At 54.7% G+C, this 20,114-nt stretch overlaps 1 protein-coding gene across 1 annotated transcript; it reads left to right on the top strand.

Annotated features, from left to right (window-relative positions):
- Positions 1 to 184: 184 nt before the first annotated feature.
- Positions 185 to 19,492, top strand: GNL3L (G protein nucleolar 3 like). Its single transcript, XM_078874059.1, has 15 exons — positions 185 to 240; positions 350 to 408; positions 2,463 to 2,585; positions 3,494 to 3,610; positions 4,624 to 4,707; positions 5,974 to 6,109; positions 8,070 to 8,173; positions 9,009 to 9,153; positions 10,459 to 10,546; positions 12,218 to 12,395; positions 14,785 to 14,927; positions 15,391 to 15,527; positions 15,764 to 15,999; positions 17,057 to 17,249; positions 19,252 to 19,492. The coding sequence occupies exons 1-15, from the start codon at positions 231 to 233 to the stop codon at positions 19,305 to 19,307; spliced, it is 1,809 nt and encodes a 602-aa protein (XP_078730185.1). The 5' UTR covers positions 185 to 230; the 3' UTR covers positions 19,308 to 19,492.
- Positions 19,493 to 20,114: the final 622 nt, after the last annotated feature.

Below are 20,114 nucleotides of genomic sequence, written 5' to 3'. Positions count from 1 at the left end.
AAAAATGTTATCTCTCTGCCGGAAGATGTAGATCTTCACCGGTACGGAACAAAAAAAACGGGAAACATTCTTCTGGAATATATCTACGGACCGTCGGTGGCATCTTCTGGTAGAGGTGGCAGGGTTTTATTTCTCTTCCAAGCATCGTGGTAGATGTTTTACGACAATTTTACGACTTTTAAAAGTCTATTTCATTTACCGCAGCCGTACTATCCCAGCACGTGTACAACATGACGCGCAGTAAAAACTCTTTTTAAACTTAAAACTGTTTTACACTCCTGATAAAAAATGTTTCACTTTGTAAGGCGACCGGAGTAATTGTCTAAAGTGTATTTTGTTGTTGTCTTAGAACAAAAGAAGGGAGGGAAGCACGTGGCCAATCACAAGCGGCTGCGCATCGCCAAGCACGTGAGTAGCGTCTCGCCTACCGGGGTCGAGGCCCCTTTTGCCGCAGCAGGGACTAGGAAAACCGTAAGGCCTCCCGGTTTTAAAGTAGGCCTCCCTGCGTTTTCGCTGATGGGCGAATCTCGATTTTAAGTTTTCGTGACTGCAGAGATCCATACTCTTTGGTTCTTTCGGTAAAGTCACGTAGAAGGGAAACAATAAAATAAGAAAAATTTAAAACAATAAAATGTTCACGACGTTTCGATTGTAACACAGCAATCATCATCAGGTGTGAAAACCACAGCAAGAAAATTTGATGATGATCATGATTGATGATTGCTTGTGTTGCAATCGATATGTCGTGATTTAATTTATTTTATACTTACGTGACTACCGAAAGAGCTGACGGGCTTGCATTGGGCTTTCTCTAGGTCTACTCGGCCTGAAATGAGCATACATTTAGGTCGACGGCTAGGTTAACTCGAGCCGAAGAGAGCATTAATTTAGGATCACTTTTAAAGTTTAAAAATGTTACAGCCCTTTACGGGACCCACTGCTGGATGAGGAGGTCGTTCCCACTGCGTCAGTCGTGTTGGGCTGTTTGACCATACTTCACCACGCAGGGCGGATACGATCGGGTGAATGCGGGGAACATAGACGTACAGTTCTGTCCGATGCAATCGGGAAATGTTACGCTGCCCTCTGCTGCCCAAATGCGTGTATGTATGTACGTCAGAGGTCGCAACCTGGTACCCGATACCCGTACCCTACCCGATACCCGGCTACCCGTACCCGGCCGGGTACGGGTACCGGGTACGGGTACCCGTTTGCGACCCTGGTGCGGCCGGGTACGGGTAGGCCGTGAGTCACTGGTGAGTAACCGTTTGTCACTCATTTCGGGTAGGGTTCGGCCGGGTACGGGTAAGGAATCAAAACCCGTTTGCGACCTCTGATGTACGTGCCGTGTTGACCTTTTTTTGCACCGTACGTAGCCAAACGGTGCTTAATCGGTGGACCAAATCGATCGCCGAGGGATCGGGTTCCAGGTCCCCAAATCCTCTTTGTGGCGCCTTTTGCTCCGGGCATATTTGCACTTGTATTGTTAAACGCGCATGCATTTCGTTTGACCCCTTCATGTACTTCGTGCGTTGTGTAATATTTTCCTAAATTACTCATCTGTTCTACTCTTTGGTTCTTTCGGTAAAGTCACGTAGAAAGAAAATAAATTAAATAATAGAGTAGGACGTTTCGATTGCAACACAAGCAATCGTCATCAGGTAGAACTCAATTTGAGAGAGAGACTAAACACAGACACGGAGACACACAGACAGACACACAAGCAGAGAGAGAGACAACCCAGAGAGAGAGAGAGACACACAACATAGACACACAGACAGACACACAAGCAGAGAGAGAGACCACACAGAGAGACACACAACATAGACACACAGACAGACACACTCGCAGAGAGAGACAACACAGTTCACTCGTTTACGGTTAGTTTGCTTTCTTTGTGCACGTTATGATTTTAATGTAAAAAATTTATAGTGGAATGTATTACAAATGTAAACTTCGTATTAATATGATGGAATTAAGTTGCGGTAACGACGTTAAATATATGAATGCATGCGGGGTATATGGAGGTGCGGGCTATGTGAAATTTGTTTTACACAAAACGCTATTTTTGCGGGGTATATGCGTCTGCGGGTTATATGCGTATACGGGCTATATGCGGGCAAATACGGTAGTCCCTTCGCCACGTCGGAGCAAAGTGCGAGAAGCACAAAAACACAACTTGGTAGTGAGTCATTAGTTCGTAGCGAGTGATCGAGCAACTCCCAAGTGAATGTAAACAATGTTGTCGACGACGTGAAACTGATCGACGACTTAAACCAATCACAATGTCCCCTATACGCCAACGATGTTAAAACGACAAGATATAAGCTGATACGACTTAAACTGGTCGTCGCCGGTTATACTGCACCGTATCGATTAGCGAGTCCTAAGGATTGAGCGAAGTCGTCTCCTGAGCGCCGGTGTTTGACATCTCTTGCGTGCCGCTTCTCGTCGCTGTCCAGCTTGGAACAGTGAGCGGCAATGACGGGAAAACCAAGGCAGGGCCCAAGAAGGGCAGCGCACTTCCTAACATCGGCTCCTTCAAGGAGCACGTCAAGCGGAGCCAAGAACAGAGGGAGAAACGGGTGAGTGGTGAAGCCGCACTCAAGTACTGGTGTCGGGAGTGGATCTCGAAGTGCCACCTTATGTAGAACTTCTTTCACACCGTACGTAGCCAACCGTAATAATCGGAGGTGTCAGATGTTAACTCCCTTGCCTGGTATACAGGAGGTCGTGCGTTCGATCTCTACCCTGACGCCTGCTGCTGTATATTTGGAGTTTTCGTGTTCTCCCCGGAACGGGAAAGGGTTCATAGAGGGACAATGTATATGCGAAACGACGTACAAGGGGGAGACGTCATTCTGAGTGTTACTGCTGCAGCCAGTGGCCCTTTTTTATAGCGCATAAGAGAAGTGAGAAAGTTTGGGTGTATAGAAGTTGGAGGAGACTGCCTGTTTAAAATGAAACAGGATTGTTGCCAACTCGGGTAAATAGCAGGTTGCTCGTCTGGGTTCAACTCATGTTTTCCACAGCGCCAACCCAGTTCTATTACATAATCATCACCAACTCCACCAACCCCAGGGATCGAACCCAGGGACTTGAGCATTGCTGGCTCGGTGTCTCCTACATGGCCGTAATGAGCTAACTATTGATTGCCTATTTTTATTTTACCAGGTAAGACCCACTGAGCTATCTAGCTTTTTTTTCAGAAGTGCTCTGACTACAAATGGTAGCCCGATGGAGTGGCTAGCAGGCAAATGCTGTAAACGCGTGACGTCGATTCTAAATGTGGAGGGAAAAACCGGTGGACCTGGAGAAAAACCCACGCGACCATGGGGAGAGCGAGAGACACGCAAACTCCAAATATCCAACAGGCGTTAGGGTCGCGTTCGAACCCACGAGCTCTTGTGTGTACCAGGCGAAGAAAGTAGTCAGCGTCTTGCCACTGCGGCGCCCCCCTCTCTCCCGCGCTTGCACGCGTGCGCCCATTTAGGTCGAGGAGCGCAAGCGGAAGCAGCAGGAATCCCGGGAGAAGGAGCAGCAGAAGAGACGCAGCCTCGAGAGCTTCCAGAAGGACGTGCAGCAGCGGCAGCGAGCGTTTGACAGCAAGGTGAGCGCCTGGCCCCGTCCCCCCCCCCCCAGGCACCCAACCCCCCCCCCACCCTTCGCTGGTATCACCGTAGCATTTGCAACAACCTCGCCCGTCGTTGTCGTGGTGGTGGTGGTTTCATAGTACTGACTGCACCACCGTACGGCGATCGTCTTAGAGCAAATTTCTATTTAAAGCTTTCGTGACTGCAGGGAATTCATCTTCTTGGTTCTTTCGGTAAAGTCACGTAGAATGGAAATAATTGTATTATGTTGTATTTTTTATTATTGTATTATTTCCATTCTACGTGACTTTACCGAAAGAACCAAGAAGACGTCTTAGAGCAGTCAAGTTGATTGGTGATCCAGCACTGGCTTGCCACTACCGTGGTCGCTGTTCCCATGCACCTTTCATCCACTCAACTACTCGCCCTCTCACCCACCCACTCACCCCCGCTCGCCACACTGCAGGTCAACTCACTTCTCCCTCTGCTCCCATCGCACTGCTGCACTCTTCAATTCCCTCCTCCCATCATCACCACCATCGTCTCTTGTCTCCAAAAAGCGCTTACAACAACAACAACAACAAACCTTGCTCAGTTCAAGACGCACACCACACTCTTGTTATCTATTAAAACGTTGACAGTGCTCTTTGTCGCTGGCTGCTTAACGTTGAGGGCCTTTGGGCCCAGTGCTCAGCGACTAATGAAGATAGAGCTTACATCTCTTATTCAGGGGGGCCTTGGGGTGCCAATAAAGCAATAAATAATCCCTCCCTCCCTCACCTCCCTCCCTTTCTTCCCCTCCCTCCCTCCCTCTCCTCACCTCCCTCCCCTCACTCCCCTCACCTCACTCCCCTCCCTCCCTCTCCTCACCTTCCTCCCTCCCTCACTTCACCTCCCTCCCTTTCTTCCCCTCCCTCCCTCTCCTCACCTCCCTCTCCTCACCTCCATCTCTCTCCTCATCTCCCCCCCTCCCTTTCCTCACCTCACCTCTCTCCCCCACCCTCCCTCCCCCCCGTGGGTGGAGCTGCAGGAGGTGACCATGCGGAGCTTGGAGAGCAGCTGCTTCCTGGAGAGTGATGGCTCGCGCAAGGCGTACTACCGCGAGTTCCGCAAGGTGCGAGTGCCTCCCCCCCCCACCCACACATTCACCGGTGCTCCCCGTAAGGGATGTGCAAGGGTGCTGCTGGTGGTGGTGATGGAGGCGTCGATGATGATGATGGCGGTGGTGGCGGCAGTGATGGTGCCGCCGGGAGTGCTGATGGTTCCGGCGGCTGACGATGGCGGCAGTGATTGTCGGTGGCGGTGGTGGTGATGATGGCAACAGTAGTGCTAATTGGTGGTGCTAATAATGCTTGCGGTGATGGTGGTAGCAGTCGTGATGGTTGGTGGTGGTGATGATGGTAGCAGTCGTGATGGTTGGTGGTGGTGGTGATGATGGCAACAGTAGTGCTAGTTGGTGGTGCTGATAATGCTTGCGGTGATGGTGGTAGCAGTCGTGATGGTTGGTGGTGGTGATGATAATGGTTGCGGTGGTGGTGGTGGTGATGGCAGCAGTAGTGATGGTTGGTGGTGATGATGGTTGCGGTGGTGACAGCGATAATGGTGCTGATGATTGCGGTGGTGGTGTTGACTGCGATGGTGATGGTGGTGAAGATGAGGGCGATGGTGGCGGTGGCGATAATAATGGTGGTGTTGGCGCTCGTGGTGATGGTGCTAGCGCTGGTGATGTTGGCGGTGGTGGTGCTGGCCTTCGTGGTGATGGTGCTAGCGGCAGTAATGGTGATGATGATAGTGGCGGTGGGGATAATGTTGGTGACCGTGGTGGTGCTGGTCGTAGTGGTGATTGTCCTGACCATAGCGGTGATGATGATGGTGATGATGATGGTGATGATGAGGGTAATGATGAGGGTAATGGTGGCTGTGATGATAGCGGTGGTGGCGGCAGTGGTGATGGTGATGGTAACGGTAGTGGTGGTGACGATAACGGTGGCAGTGGTGGTGATGGTAACGGTGGTGGTGATGGTAACGGTGGTGGTGATGGTAACGGTGGTGGTGGTGACGATAACGGTGGCAGTGGTGGTGATGGTAACGGTGGTGGCGATGGTAACGGTGGTGGTGGTGACGGTAACGGTGGTGGTGGTGGTGATGGTAACGGTGGTGGTGGTGACGATAACGGTGGTAGTGGTGGTGATGGTAACGGTGGTGGTGATGGTAACGGTGGTGGTGACGATAACGGTGGTGGTGGTGACGATAACGGTGGCGGTGGTGGTGGTGATAATAACGGTGGCGGCGGTGGTGGTGACGATAACGGTGGCAGTGGTGGTGATGGTGATGATAATAACGGTGGTGGCGGTGGTGGTGCGGTGGCGGCGGGCGGCAGGTGGTGGAGGCGGCCGACGTGGTGCTGGAGGTTCTGGACGCGCGAGATCCTCTGGGCTGCCGCTGCCCCCAGGTGGAGCAGGCGGTGATGGAGGGCGGGACCGGCAAACGCATCGTGTTGGTGCTCAGCAAGATCGGTGCGCGGTCACGCGGGCACCGGGGGGGCACGCTGGGGCGCAGTCACCGTGTTGCGCGTGTGTGTGTGGGGATGCATGGGTGCGTGTGTACGGGTGCGTGCGCATGTGTGGGTGCGCGTGTGCGGGTGCGCGCGTGTGTGCGGGTGCGCGTGTGCGTGCGGGTGTGCGGGTGCGTGCGTGTGTGCAGGTGCGTGCGTGCGGGTGCGTGCGTGCGTGCGGGTGCGTGCGTGTGTGTGGGTGCGTGCGTGTGTGCGGGTGCGTGTGCGCGCGTGCGTGCGTGCGGGTGCGTGCGTGCGTGCGGGTGCGTGCGTGTGTGTGGGTGCGTGCGTGTGTGCGGGTGCGTGTGCGCGCGTGGGTGCGTGTGCGTGCGTGCGGGTGCGTGCGGGTGCGTGCGGGTGCGGTAGTTTAGCGGTTAGCGCGCTGCTCTACGAACCCGGCGACATGCGTTCGATTCCCACTGACGGCCAACACCAGTGACAATTATATAAACGGCTCCTGGGCCTCCAATAGGTCTACTCAGCCTTAAATGAGTACCTGCTGAGGTGTGTAAACATCATCACTAGGGAGACAATTGTGGCCGGGCGTGGTGCTGGCCACCCACCCCCTAGTGTGCCGTGCCGGCCTTCATAGGGGCTCGCTAAAAGCACTTACTCGTACAGACTGCTAAGGCTATATGGGGAATATGTGTGTGTGTGTGCGCATGTTTGTGCGTGTGTGTGCGTGTGTGTGCATGTGTGTGTGTGCGTGCATGTGTGTGCATTCGCGCATCTGGTGATGATGATAATGTTTTTTGTAACGATGGTGGCGGTTTTGGTGATATTGGTGCAAGGCCTGTAAACACAAAGGTCCATGGGAAGTAGTGGTTTAGTGGTTAGCACATGCAATACGAACCCTGGTGACCCGAGTTAAATTGCTGCTCACGGCCAAATCTAGTGACGATTGTCTAAACCAGTCCTGGACCTCCCCTAGGTCGACTCGGCCTCAAATGAGTACCTGGTGCGATGTGTAAACATCGCACTCGGGAGACAAAGGTGGCTGGGCGTGGTGCTGGCCACCCACCCCCTCGTGTGCCGTGCCGGCCTTCATAGGTGCTCGCTAATGGCACTTTCCCCAACAGCCTGTTAAAGGTTACACGGGGGATCTTTATCTTTATGTGTGGGGTGCTGTGGCATAGCGGCTGGCATGCTGTGCTATGAACCCGGTGATCTGAGTTCGATTCCCAATGACGGCCAGTGATGATCATCTGAACCAGTCCTAGGCCTCTCCTAGGTCGACTCTGCCTTGAATGGGAGTATTTGGTCGCCCTAACTTCCCACACGATAAGCCACTTCGTTAAGTTATCAATTGTGTCAATTCTAGATTTGAAGCTTTCGTGACTGCAAGGATTCATACTCTTAGGTTTTTTCGGTATGTAGACTAGCCGTAGCTTCAGCCGCACCAACCTTATCATAATAATAAAAAAACTCCTATCCAGGGGCCTACCCTGGCTCCTCCCCCCTCAACCAGTCGGGTCTTGGAATTTCTCATTTACTTGATACAGCAATCGTGCTGTGACGGTTCCACCTGAAGACGGAAGCTTGTGTTGCCTCCGAAACGTCGTGATTTTTATTTTACTTTTATTAATTTTAATTACATTTTTTATCAATTGTGGCCAGGCCGCTTCTTAAAAATAGCTCCATAGTTCATTGGGCCTTACCTGGTAGAATACATTTTAGTTTAGGAGTTTATTTTTAATTGTTTAAAAGAGTACTTGGAGCGTTGTGTGTAAACATGAGCGTCGGAAAGACAAAGGCGGCAGGGTGCGGTGATGACCCAGACACCATCACTTCACGTCCCTTGCTGGCCTTCATAGGTGCTCATAATAGAGGTTGGTTTTTTGGTTGGGTGCTACTCGCTTACAGCAGTTGCCCCGACAGTCTGTTCAAAGCTGCATGTCGGATCCTTGTCTCTGTGTTTACAGACCTTGTCCCAAAGGACGTGGTCGAGAAGTGGCTGAAGTATCTCCGGAACGAGTTCCCCACCGTCGCCTTCAAATCCTCCACACAGCAGCAGAGCAGGAACCTGGTAGGGGGGCCCCCCCCACCACTCTCCTCTCGTTCAGTTATTCATCCAGACTTCCCATGCCGGGCCTCGCACCCCACGATTCAGTCGTTCATTCATCCAGGCTCCTATTCTGACCGTACACCTCATGATTCATTCTTTCGGGTTTCTTTCCTGACTAACCCCTGATTCATTCAGGCTCCTATCCTGAGCCTTACACCCCCATGATGTGTGCCAGCTATTGCTCCCTTGTCTCTGTATGTGTGAGACCCGTGTGAGTGTGTGTACGTTTCTGTGTTGTGAATATATATGGTATGTATATGCGTGTGTGTTTGTGTACCCGTGTGTGTGGGAGCCGTAATCTGGCGGTTAGCGCACTGCGCTACGAACCCGGCGATCCAAATTCAACTCTCACGCTTATGGCAAGAGTCTGTGACGAATATCTGAACTGGCCTCCCCTAGGTCGACTCGGCCTTAAAATGTGTACCTGGTGCGGTGTGTTAACATCACCACTGGGGAGAGAGAGCCGGTCGGCACGGTGCTTGCCACCCACCCCCTCGTGTGGCGTGCCGTCCTTCACAGATGCTACTCGCTAACAGCACTTGCACCACCAGCCTAAGGCTACACAGGGGATGTTTGTGTTTGTGTGTGTGCGTGACAGTTGGCACAGTAGGGGGCACAGGTTGTGCATCTGCCAGTCATCTCAGTCAACCCATGGCACCACCTGGGTCTGTCCCGTGACCTGTCGGCGAGCCTTCGAGACGTGGCCTCAAAGTGCACCTGGCCTGCCATAGGCGCCGTGGTGACATCACATCCACTTAACTGTTTTTGTTGTTGTGCGTGCGACGTTGTGACGCAGCATCGCAGCAGGGTGCCACTGGGCCGTGCGACCGCCGACCTGCTCGGCTCGTCGGCGTGCGTGGGCGCAGAGGGGCTCATGCGGCTGCTGGGAAACTACTGCCGCAACCGGGACATCCGCACGTCCATCTCTGTGGGCGTGGTCGGTGAGTGGTGGGCGTGGTACGGTGGGTGGTTGTGTGGACCTGGGTGGGTGACGCAGCTGGGTGTAGGAGGGTGCGTGGGTGTGTGGGCCTAGGTGGGTGTCAAGGGTGGGCGTGGGTGGGTGGTTGTGTGGACCTGGGTGGGTGACGCAGCTGGGTTTAGGAGGGTGGGTGGCTGTGTGGGCCTGGGTGGGTGTCAAGGGTGGGCATGCGTGGGTGGGTGTGTGGGCCTGGGTGGGTGTGTGGGCCTGGGTGGGTGACACGCATGGGTGTAGGAGGGTGTGTGGGTATGTGGGCCTGGGTGGGTGTCAAGGGTGGGCATGGGTGGGTGGGTGGTTGTGTGGACCTGGGTGGGTGACGCAGCTGGGTGTAGGAGGGTGGGTGGCTGTGTCGGCCTGGGTGGGTGACACGGGTGGGTGTAGGAGGGTGGGTGGGTGTGTGGGCCTGGGTGGGTGTCAAGGGTGGGCATGGGTGGGTGGTTGCTTGTGTGGACCTGGGTGGGTGACGCAGCTGGGTGTAGGAGGGTGGGTGGATGTGTGGGCCTGGGTGGGTGACACTGTTGGGCGTGGTACGGTGGGTGGGTGTGTGGGCCTGGGTGGGTAGGTGAGTGGAAAGTTGGTGGCTGAGAGGGTCCTAGAAGGGTGACAGAGCTGGGTAACAGAGGGTGGGTGGAGAGGTGAGTGGGAAGTCAGTGGGTGACCCAGAGGCCTGGGTGGGGTGACACGGGTCGGTCTGGGTGGATGAGTGGACCTGGGTGGGGTGACACGGGTGGGTGTGGGAGCAAGGGTGGGTGAGCGGCAAATCGATGAGTGTCGATGGTGGCTGATTTGCTGCGTGCGTCTCGTTTAAGTAATTTGCGGTGTGATTTTTTAAAAATTGTGCACATTCGGACCGTGTCGCCGTCCCACAATGGCCCGCTACTCTCCGTTAGAATGACTTCACGGCATCTTGAATGTCCACCGTGAGTTTAAGCGGACGGCGCCTCCAATTGTATGGTCAATGCAGCGTGCCGCAGTATTAACTGCGGCGTCCTGCCGGCTTCAAACCACGAACCTCTACAACAAGCAGCGAAACGTACCACCGCTCGGCCATGTCACCGCTCCAACCGTTGATTGTGCCAGTTACGATGGCGGTGGCGGTTGCGGTGTCGTCGGTCGTGGTGTTGTTTGTCGTGGCCCTGGTTGCGGTGGTTGCAGTTGTGACAATAGTGGTGGCGGTGGTTGCGGCGTTTGCAGTGGTGGCCGCAGTAGGGTCCGCTCGGGGCGACGTTTGTGACGGGTGTGGAACTTTGACTGCTGCCGTCCTCAGGTTTCCCCAACGTTGGCAAGAGCAGCCTCATCAACAGCCTCAAGCGCTCGCGAGCCTGCACCGTTGGAGCCACACCGGGGGTCACCAAGTATGTCACCCACACCGTGCCGCCACCGGCGGCACCACCACACCGGAGGTCACCAAGTAACTTGCCAGGCTAACCCCCCTGGTGGCACTTGGCTAAAGAACATGTCCACCGTTGCTCAATCGACCGGTTGTGTCGTTTGTGAGAGTGAGTGAGCGAGTGTGAGTGAGCGAGTGTGAGTGAGAAGGAAGGATATGGAGCTGAGTGAACTTGCTATTGACTGCTACCAGTGGGGCGCCACGATGTTGAGATGTTAACTACCTCGCCTGGTATACAGGAGGTTGTGGCTTTGAATCCGACCCTGCCACCTGTATATTTGGAGTTTGCATGTTCTGTCCGTGGCCGCGTGGATTTTTCTCCCGGTCCTCCAGTTTTTCCCTCCACATTTAGAATAAACACGCGTTTAGAGTACTTGGCTGCAATACATTTCCACATGATGATAAGACACTTTGTTGAGCTATAATTTGTGGCCAGGTCACTTCTGGAAAGAGCTATGTAGCTCAGTGGGCCTTAGCTGGTAATATAACAATAGTTTTCTCGTTAAGATCGGCCCCTGTGGAGGAGGTTCGTGAAGGATGGTACTGGGGAGGGAACAACAGCGAAGGGCAGAGGAGCGACGCTCACAACAAGGAGCAGATCGCGGCTAAAACACAACAAGGTGGCACAGTAGTGGGCACAGGTGGTGCATTTGCCGGTCATCTCATTTCGTCAACCCATGGTACCTGGGTCTGTCCTGTGACCTCCTGTCAGCGAGCCTTCGACACTTCACAAGGCCTCAAAGTTTACCAGGCCTGGCACAGGTGCCGTGGTGACATAACCACCACTTCGTGCCAAATGGCGATTGTTATGTCTGATAGCTACTGACAGACAGACGCCCGGCACACTCTGACAGACACTCAGACACTCACAGAGACATTCATATTGGTAGACACAAGACAAAGACAAAGTTCCCCCCTATAGAGTTAACAGACTTTTTAGGGCAGGTGCTGTTAGCTAGTAGCACCTATGAAGGTCGACAAGGCACACGAGGGGGTGGGTGGCCACCACTACGCCCGGCCGCCTTTGTCTCCCTCGTGGCAATGTTTACACACTGCACCATTTAAGACAAAACGCACATGCGCACAGACACTCATACAGACACTCGTACAGACACTCACAAAAGAGACACAAGACACAAACAACAAGACACTCAAAGACACTGATTCAGACACTGACTCAGACATACAAGACACTCACACTGACGCACGGACCGACGCACGGGCCGACGCACGGACCGACGCACGGGCCGACGCACGGGCCGACGCACGGGCCGACGCACGGACCGATTCACGGGCCGACGCACGGACCGACGCACGGACCGACGCACGGGCCGACGCACGGGCCGACGCACGGGCCGACGCACGGGCCGACGCACGGGCCGACGCACGGGCCGACGCACGGGCCGACGCACGGGCCGACGCACGGGCCGACGCACGGGCCGACGCACGGGCCGACGCACGGGCCGACGCACGGGCCGACGCACGGGCCGACGCACGGGCCGACGCACGGGCCGACGCACGGGCCGACGTCAAGCACCAGCGGCCGCGAGCATTGCCTCTTGACCTCGCGCGTGACCCCCCCCCCCCCACCTCCACCATTCCCCCAATCCGCCCCCCCCCTCTTTTCCACTATCAGGTGCGTGCAGGAGGTTCACCTGGACAAGCACGTGCGTCTGCTGGACTCGCCTGGCATCGTGATGGCGGCCGCCACGTCTGGCGCCGCGCTCATCCTCCGCAACTGCATCAAGGTGGAGCAGCTGGTGGACGCCGTGGGACCGGTGGACGAGATCCTCAAGCGGTGCAGTAAGAGCCAGGTGCGTGGGGGGGGGAAGGGGGGGGGCACAGGGGGGTAGAGGGACCGGGGGGGGGGCGGGACGCCCCAGGGGTGTGGTCGAGAGCTTTAGGAGAATATGAAACGAAACAGTTTTTTATTTTTACCAGGTGAGGCCCACTGAGCTGTGTAGCTCTTCTTCAGAAGCGGCCTGGCCGTCACAAATGATGGCTCAACGAAGTGGCTCATAATCATCATCATCGCGTGGAAATGTTATCGCGCCCGACTAGTATCTACGCACGTTGATTCTAAATGTCGTTGCCGACCCAGGTGAATAGCAGGTTTGGCTCGGGGTCTCCTACACAGCCTTCATGAACTAACTATGAACTAAACAATTTTGATTTTAGCAGGTAAAGCCCACTGGGCTATAGAGATAAATCTTGACGTAAAGCTTTCGTGACTGCAGGAATTCTTATTCTTTGGGTTTTTCGGTAAAGTCACGTAGATAGGTTCAAAGAAAATAACAAAAAAACACGTTGTACTGCGGAGGGAGCTGATAGGAACGTCGGGTTGCTCGGTCAATGGCCAGGGTCAACGGCCAGGGCGTGGTGTATTCCGCAAATATGGCCGACTGTGAGGGTGGGCACAAGCCGGCGTGAGTATGTTAAACGTTGAGTATTATAAGGGCACCACGGGGTGACCAGCCCCTCCCCACCCAACCCCACCCCACCCCCCACCTCCCACCCCCCACCCAGCCCCTCCTCACGCTCCCCTCTCCACCCAGCCCCTCCTCACCCTCCCCTCTCCACCCAGCCCGGCCCCTCCCATTTTTGGATGCACGACGGACGGACGGACACAATAATCCCCTGTGGGCTGGTGGAACCAGGTGGTTCCTACCAGTATAACAAAACACTACGAGGCAGTCTGCCTCAGCAGCTTTCCTCTCTTTTTTCCTCCTGATGACGACCGCTTGTGTTGCGATCGAAACGTCGTAGTTTTTTTGTTATTTTCTTTGAACCTATCTACGTGACTTTACCGAAAGACCCAAAGAGTAACTGTAGAGCTTTTTTTCAGAAGCGACCTGGCCACAAATAATTGCTCGACAAAGTGGAAATTTCTAGCAGCCAAATACTCTAAATGCGTGACGTTGATTCCAAATGTGGAGGGAAAAACCAGGGGACCCGGAGAAAAATTGACGCGACCATCACGGGGAGAACACGCAGACTCCAAATATACAGCAAGGCGTCAGGGTCGGGATCGAACCCACGATATCCTGTATACCAGGCGCGGTAGTTAACTTCTCCTAGCCACCGCGGTGCCCAGAAACACAGCTGCGGGAGGTCACGGGGTCACAATCAATGCCAGTGACATTCAACATCTCATCATCACACATCCCGCCTGTAACGTGGTCCTCATGGGAGTGAATTCTTTCAGCAGCGTTTGTTTAAGACGGGTGATTTCTTGGACAGGTTTCGAAATGCATTATCTCGGCAGCAGCAGCAGCAGCAGCAGAGTCAGGCTTTTCTTGAACCAATGCTGGTGAACTTCCAGCTGGTTTATAGGCAAGGACTAATTTTGATATTCAGCATCTCATCGGCAGTTAGGCGAGCTCAAACCAACGCTCGTTAACAGCTCCATATTTATAAGCAGGTGCTGGTTTCGACAATCAGTGTCTCATTAGGCTTTGCTTAAACCGACGTTGGCGAAACTGCTCCACGTTTATAGGCAAGGACCTTCTCTGTTGGATATGGGCCCTCGCGATTCACCTGGGTTCACACAGGGACTCACATGGACTGAGTTGCGATTAAACATTAACATTCAGTTCTGCACTTAGCTTGGCTAAAACTGTGCAGACAGGTGAAATAGCTTGACCTGAGCGCTAAAGTGGTGTCGCTGTGGGCGTCGGCCGCATGTTGACCGCGTGTGGGCCGTGCGTGGGCTGTGTGTTGACGTGTGTGGGCCACGTGTGGGCCGCGTGTGGGTCGCGTGTGGGTCGCGTGTGGGTCGCGTGTGGGTCGCGTGTGGGCCGCGTGTGGGTCGCGTGTGGGCCGGGTGTTGACCGCGTGTGGGTCGCGTGTGGGTCGCGTGTGGGTCGCGTGTGGGCCGCGTGTGGGCCGCGTGTGGGCCGCGTGTGGGTCGCGTGTTGGCCGCGTGTGGGCCGCGTGTGGGCCGCGTGTGGGCCGCGTGTGGGCCGCGTGTGGGCCGCGTGTGGGCCGCGTGTGGGCCGCGTGTGGGCCGCGTGTGGGCCGCGTGTGGGCCGCGTGTGGGCCGCGTGTGGGCCGCGTGTGGGCCGCGTGTGGGCCGCGTGTGGGCCGCGTGTGGGCCGCGTGTGGGCCGCGTGTGGGCCGCGTGTGGGCCGCGTGTGGGCCGCGTGTGGGCCGGGTGTTGACCGCGTGTGGGCCGCGTGTGGGCCGGGGGTCTCCGTCACACAGATCATGCAGCACTACGGCGTCGGCAACTTCCGTGACAGCCGCGAGTTCCTGTGCCACCTGGCGCGCAGGCAGGGCCGGCTCAAGCGCGGCGCTGTGCCCGACCACGAGCAGGCGGCCAAGGCCGTGCTCACCGATTGGACCAGGTCTCGCCCTCCTCACCCTCCTCCTCCTCACCCTCCTTCTCGCCCTCCTCCTGCTTCTGTACGGCAACATGGCCCCGCGGGAGCGCGTTTTGCCACTCGTCGCAGAGGTCCGCGGTTTGAACCCGGCAGGCCGCCCTTGTTAATACTTGCGGGCGACATGATCCCTGCCATCCACTCGCGTTCCCACCCACTCGCCCACCTACTCACTCAGCCACCAATCCACTTGCCCACTCACCCACTCGGTCTCCTACTCGCCCGCACGCCTTCCCGCCCACCCACTTATCCGCCCACCCACTCGCTCACCCACTCGCTCACCCACTCGCCTCCGGTATGGAAGAGTAGCCCCCCCATGCCCCCCCTCCATGACTGCGACCCTTCGGCCAGCAGTGTCGCGACGGAGCACTTGCGGGGCTGAATGTTGACCCCCCCCCCCCCCCATCTGTCCCCCGCGTGGCGTTCCCAGCGGCCGCATCAGCTACTATACGCACCCCCCCGAGCAGCACACGATGCCCACGCACATCAGCGCCACCATCGTCGCCGAGATGGGCGCTGCCTTCGACCTGGATGCGCTGGAGAGGGAGGACGACGCTGTGCTGGCCGGTGAGCATCACACCGCGCGCCACACTGGCAGAACATCACACCGAACATCGCAGCGCGAGATCGTCACACTGCACATTCGGCGAGACACACCTCACCCTATTGTATACTTTTTTTTATTTCGGGCCAAACGACGTTCATTCCAAAGTGTCAATTATCGGCTGCCGACACCTCCGGCACTAGTTTTATTCGCCCGCGCTCTTTGTGGTTTTGTGGCACCATCACAACCCGCCCCCAAGGCCTGCAAACGGAGGCCGAGCCGGGCACGTGGTGCGTCACCTCGGGCGGAGTGACGGCCGGAGCCTCCTCGCATGAAGCTTTGGCCAACATGGACGGAGAGGAGGTGGTAGAGGAGGTGGAGGAGGGGATGAAGGAGGGGATGGGTGCAGATGACGTGGATGATGGAGGAGACGACGACGAGGAGGAGGAGGAAGAAGAGCAGGAGGAGACGATGGACGACGGCTTGAATTCGGAAGTGAGAATCTCAGGGCGGTTTGCGCTGCGTCGCACGCGAATGTTTGGGGTGGCAGGGTACGTGGCACAGCGATGGGCAATGCCTGTTCTGCAGAGTGTGTGTGTCTGAGGTTGTGGTGTTTGTTTCTCCCCGTCCTGCAGAGTGAGTGTGTCTGAGGTTGTGGTGTTTGCTTGTTTCTCCCCCTGTCCTGCAGAGTGTGTGTGTGTCTGAGGTTGTGGTGTTTGCTTGTTCTCCCACTGATCTACAGAGTGAGTGAGTGGAATTTTACATGTTCTCTCCCTGTTCTACAGTGAGAGAGGTGAATGTGGCATTTTTACGTTCTCCCACTATTCTGCAGAGTGTGAGTGCGTACGCAAGTGTGTGTGTGGAGTGAGTTGAGTCAGTTTTCCCCTGTTCTCTGGGCTTTCTCCAGGTTCACCAGATTCCTCCCATAGCAAATGCCACACACACAGTTGAACTGTTATTGGCCAAACATTACCTCCAAATTACACCAATTGAGATCACACAAACTAAAACTATTTTATTTTACCAGGTAAGGCCCACTCGGCCATATAGCTCTTTTTCAGAAGCGACCTGGCTTGTCACCTGGAAAGTTAACTGCAGCCAAATAATATAAACGCTCATCGAGTGTAAATGTGGAGGGAAAAACTGGAGGACCCGGAGAAAAATCCGCGCGACCACGGGAAGAGAGAGAGAGACACGCAAACTCCAAATATACAGGCATCAGGGTTGGGATCTAACCCACAACCTTCATACCCCAAGCAAGGTAGTTAACGTCTCGCCACCGTGTTGCCCATCAACTGAATTTATCACCACTTTTACGGTGCTGTTTGTTGCTGATCGTTTGACCGTTTCAGGCCTTTTGGCTCGCGTGCTCGGCAACAGTGTAAAGTGTAAAAAAAAACTAAAAACCGTGAGCAGCGTCTACAGCGTGGAGGAGTAGGCCAAGCACGCCGTCGGAAGCAGCGGTGGCGTGCTGGCCTCTGCTGCCGGTGGCCTCTGCCGCCGGCGAGCCGTTGCAGGGGCTGCGCCTTTACCCGTGCATTGCTTGCGGCAGCTGGGGCCGATGACGGTGGAGATCCGGGCGCGCAGGAAGGGCGGCGCGAGGCCCAGCGACGCGAAGGAGGAGGAGGCCCCAGTGGCCTTGCGGCGGGTGGACCTGGCGCAGATCCGCGCCGTGCCCCCCCTCCAGCAGGGCCAGGCCCTGCGCGCAGCTGTCAAGCGCCACAAGAAGATCCAGAAGAGGGCAGGTAGGAGGGGCGGGGGGGGGGGCGGCCGTGGCTGGGGTGCGCGCGCGGGTCACGAAGGACTAAATGCGGTACTTCTTGGATAAATACTCTTAGTTTTTTCGGTAAAGTCACGTAGGTAAAAAATTTAATTAAAATGAATTAAAAAAAAAAATCACAACGTTTCGGAGGCAACACAAGTCTCCGTCATCAGGTGGGACAGTCACAGCCAGATTTGCTGTATCAAGTGAGGCAGGGATTCCAAGATGCCTCACTTGATACAGCAAATCTGGCTGTGACGGTCCCACCTGATGACGGAGACTTGTGTTGCCTCCGAAACGTTGTGATTTTATTATTATTTTATTTTTATTAATTTTAATTTCATTTTTTACCTACGTGACTTTACCGAAAAAACTAAGAGTATGAATCCTTGCAGTCACGAAAGCTTCAAATCTAGAATTCTTGGATAAAGTTTGGTGACAACGACAACACCCAGTGCCGCCCCATCACCAGCCAACATCACTCCCTTGCCGTCCCTCTCCCCAGAGCCCCCTTCTCACCCTTGACTATTGGCCTCTCCTCCTTCCCCCTCATCTCCGCCAGAGGTCGCAACCGGGTACCCGATACCCGTACCCTACCCGATACCCGGCTACCCGTACCCGACCGGGTACGGGTACCCGTTTGCGACCCTGGTGTGGCCGGGTACGAGTATGGGTAAGCCGTGAGTCACTGGTGAGTAACTGAGTAACTGTTTGTCACTCATTTCCCAACCCACCCGCACCTGCAACATGGCTTCATCCCAGAGGTCGTAATCAGGTACCCGTACCCTACCCGTACCCGGCCGGGTAGGGTACGGGTACGGCCGGGTATGGGTACGGGTACCCGTTTGCGACCCTGGTGCGGCCGTGTACGGGTAAGGAATCAACATCCGTTTGCGACCTCTGATCTCCGCCCATCCCCTTCCTTCTCACCAATTCCCCTTCTACTCTTCTAACAGCCTCATCGGACCCCTTGTCCCTTTCAAACCTCCCCGCCTGCTCTCTCTTTCAAAGCGTCCAACCAATCGCCATCTAGCAAGCCACATCATCATCATCATAGCTATCCTCAGGCGGTAGCGCCCCCTCGTGGCATTTACAATATCATCACACCCCATGTCCTACAAAGACGCTATCCAAGGATGTCTAACATCCTTACATTTCTGTGCATGTTAAACTTCTTTCACACCGTACGTAGCCAACCGTGCTAATCGGAAGTGTGCGGCGACCAGGGTTTCCCCGTCTTGCTCCTCGCGATTATAACGACGGTATTTTAATGACAGTATCGTCAGGGTAGCACCCTGAATGAATGAATGAAGGAGAATGGGATGTGTGGGTTAGGGTGGCACCCTCATACGTAGTTATAATACTGCACTCGCAGTAATAACCAGGGAGGCCTGTCGGGTTTGAACCGCGAGCCTGTGCAATAACACTGGCCTAGACTTTTGCAGCTGTTTTAGACTAATTTCAGGGTGCTGATTCCAAATCTGATCTCAGATTTGCTCTATCACATCATTTTTATGCTATCGGCATACCCCATTTTCATTGATTTTACCCGAAATTAACTTTGTCACTTATGATTGCAAGTTGTTGCGAGTCAGTGACTGCTTTAGTGTTAAAATATGGTGCTGTATTTTTAGGATAGTGTGTTTATAATATCATTTAATGTAGATATCCACATTTATTTAATATTTTTCTTATGCAGTTTTTATTGAAAATGCAATATTTAATTTCTCAAAAACCTGATGTGATAGACAAAAACTGATGCCAGATTTGGAATCGGCACCCCAAAATTACCTTGAACCCGTTGGAATACCTTATGCCAGAAAAAGTGTGTTGACCGGTGTAATCGCTGTGACGGTGCTATTGGGCCGTGCGGCATCCCTGCAAAGGGTCGGCGGCACTTATCGGGCAATAGATGACCTCACGGTGGGCGGGGTCGCGGCGACGGGCGGGTTCGCGACTGAACGTCTTCACTTCTTGTTTTGCAGACAAGCTTTCATCGAAGTTGTCGGACAAGCTGACCGAAGCCATGAACTTCCTGTGACGCTGCCGACGGGCCATTCGACCGTCGACAACGCGAGGGGCAGTCACGGGGCTGGAGGAATAAACGTCGCACGTGAAACGCCTCGAACTGTGTCGCTCGCTCTCTCTCCACTGCGTCGTCGCCCTGCGTGCGCTGGTGCCTGCAGCAACGCGTTTTAAGTGCTGCGAGCGTGGCGCCGTGATGGCCTTGGCCCCCTCCGTCCCACGCGCTTCCCCAGTGAGCAGACGTAACAGCCAACAGCGGTGTAACGAGCGTGGGGGCAGGCCCCCAACCCGTCCTGATGGCCAAAGCTACGAGTTTGGGGGGGCCCCCTTGACAACCTCCACGAGATTTGTTTTCAACCACAGTGTACAAGAGCAATGCGGTTTGCATTTATTATATTTCATGAAAATGCTTTCGCGATTTATTTTAATTTAATCGGAGCAGCAACGTTTGGGATATTTGTTTCATTCCATATGCGTCAATCATATTGCAAAGAGGAAACTACTATGGAGAAGACGGAGCACCCCTACAGCGTTAAACGTTCAAGACCTTGAGCATGACGATGATGTGATAAGACAAGAGCAGCCGCGATAATTCATCGCTTAGGTGCGACCATGCGAGACGGATCCACCTGATCGATTGCCGCAACCCCCGAGCTGATAATGTCGTTACTACGCCACTGGTAACAGCCATCCCCGCTTGAATCAGGAATTTTTTTTTTATCCTGGAAAAATATGATGAGCTATGAAGCTCAGAAAGTTATAACAACAACAAAAACGGCCGGAGTGCAAAGTAGAGGAACGGAAAGCAAAGGACCAAAAAATA

Source organism: Lampetra fluviatilis, chromosome 38 (genome assembly GCF_964198595.1).
Source record: "Lampetra fluviatilis chromosome 38, kcLamFluv1.1, whole genome shotgun sequence".
NCBI classification, from domain to species: domain Eukaryota; kingdom Metazoa; phylum Chordata; class Hyperoartia; order Petromyzontiformes; family Petromyzontidae; genus Lampetra; species Lampetra fluviatilis.
The sequence above is the reverse complement of the archived record's forward strand: the minus strand, read 5'-3'. Positions and strand labels throughout refer to the sequence as shown.

Bases quoted from the DNA above. Each gene is read 5' to 3' on its own strand.
- GNL3L (XM_078874059.1), top strand. The intron at 16,000-17,056 runs GTGAGAATCTCA...TGCTTGCGGCAG, and splicing joins ACGACGGCTTGAATTCGGAA to CTGGGGCCGATGACGGTGGA. The intron at 17,250-19,251 runs GTAGGAGGGGCG...CTTGTTTTGCAG, and splicing joins GAAGATCCAGAAGAGGGCAG to ACAAGCTTTCATCGAAGTTG.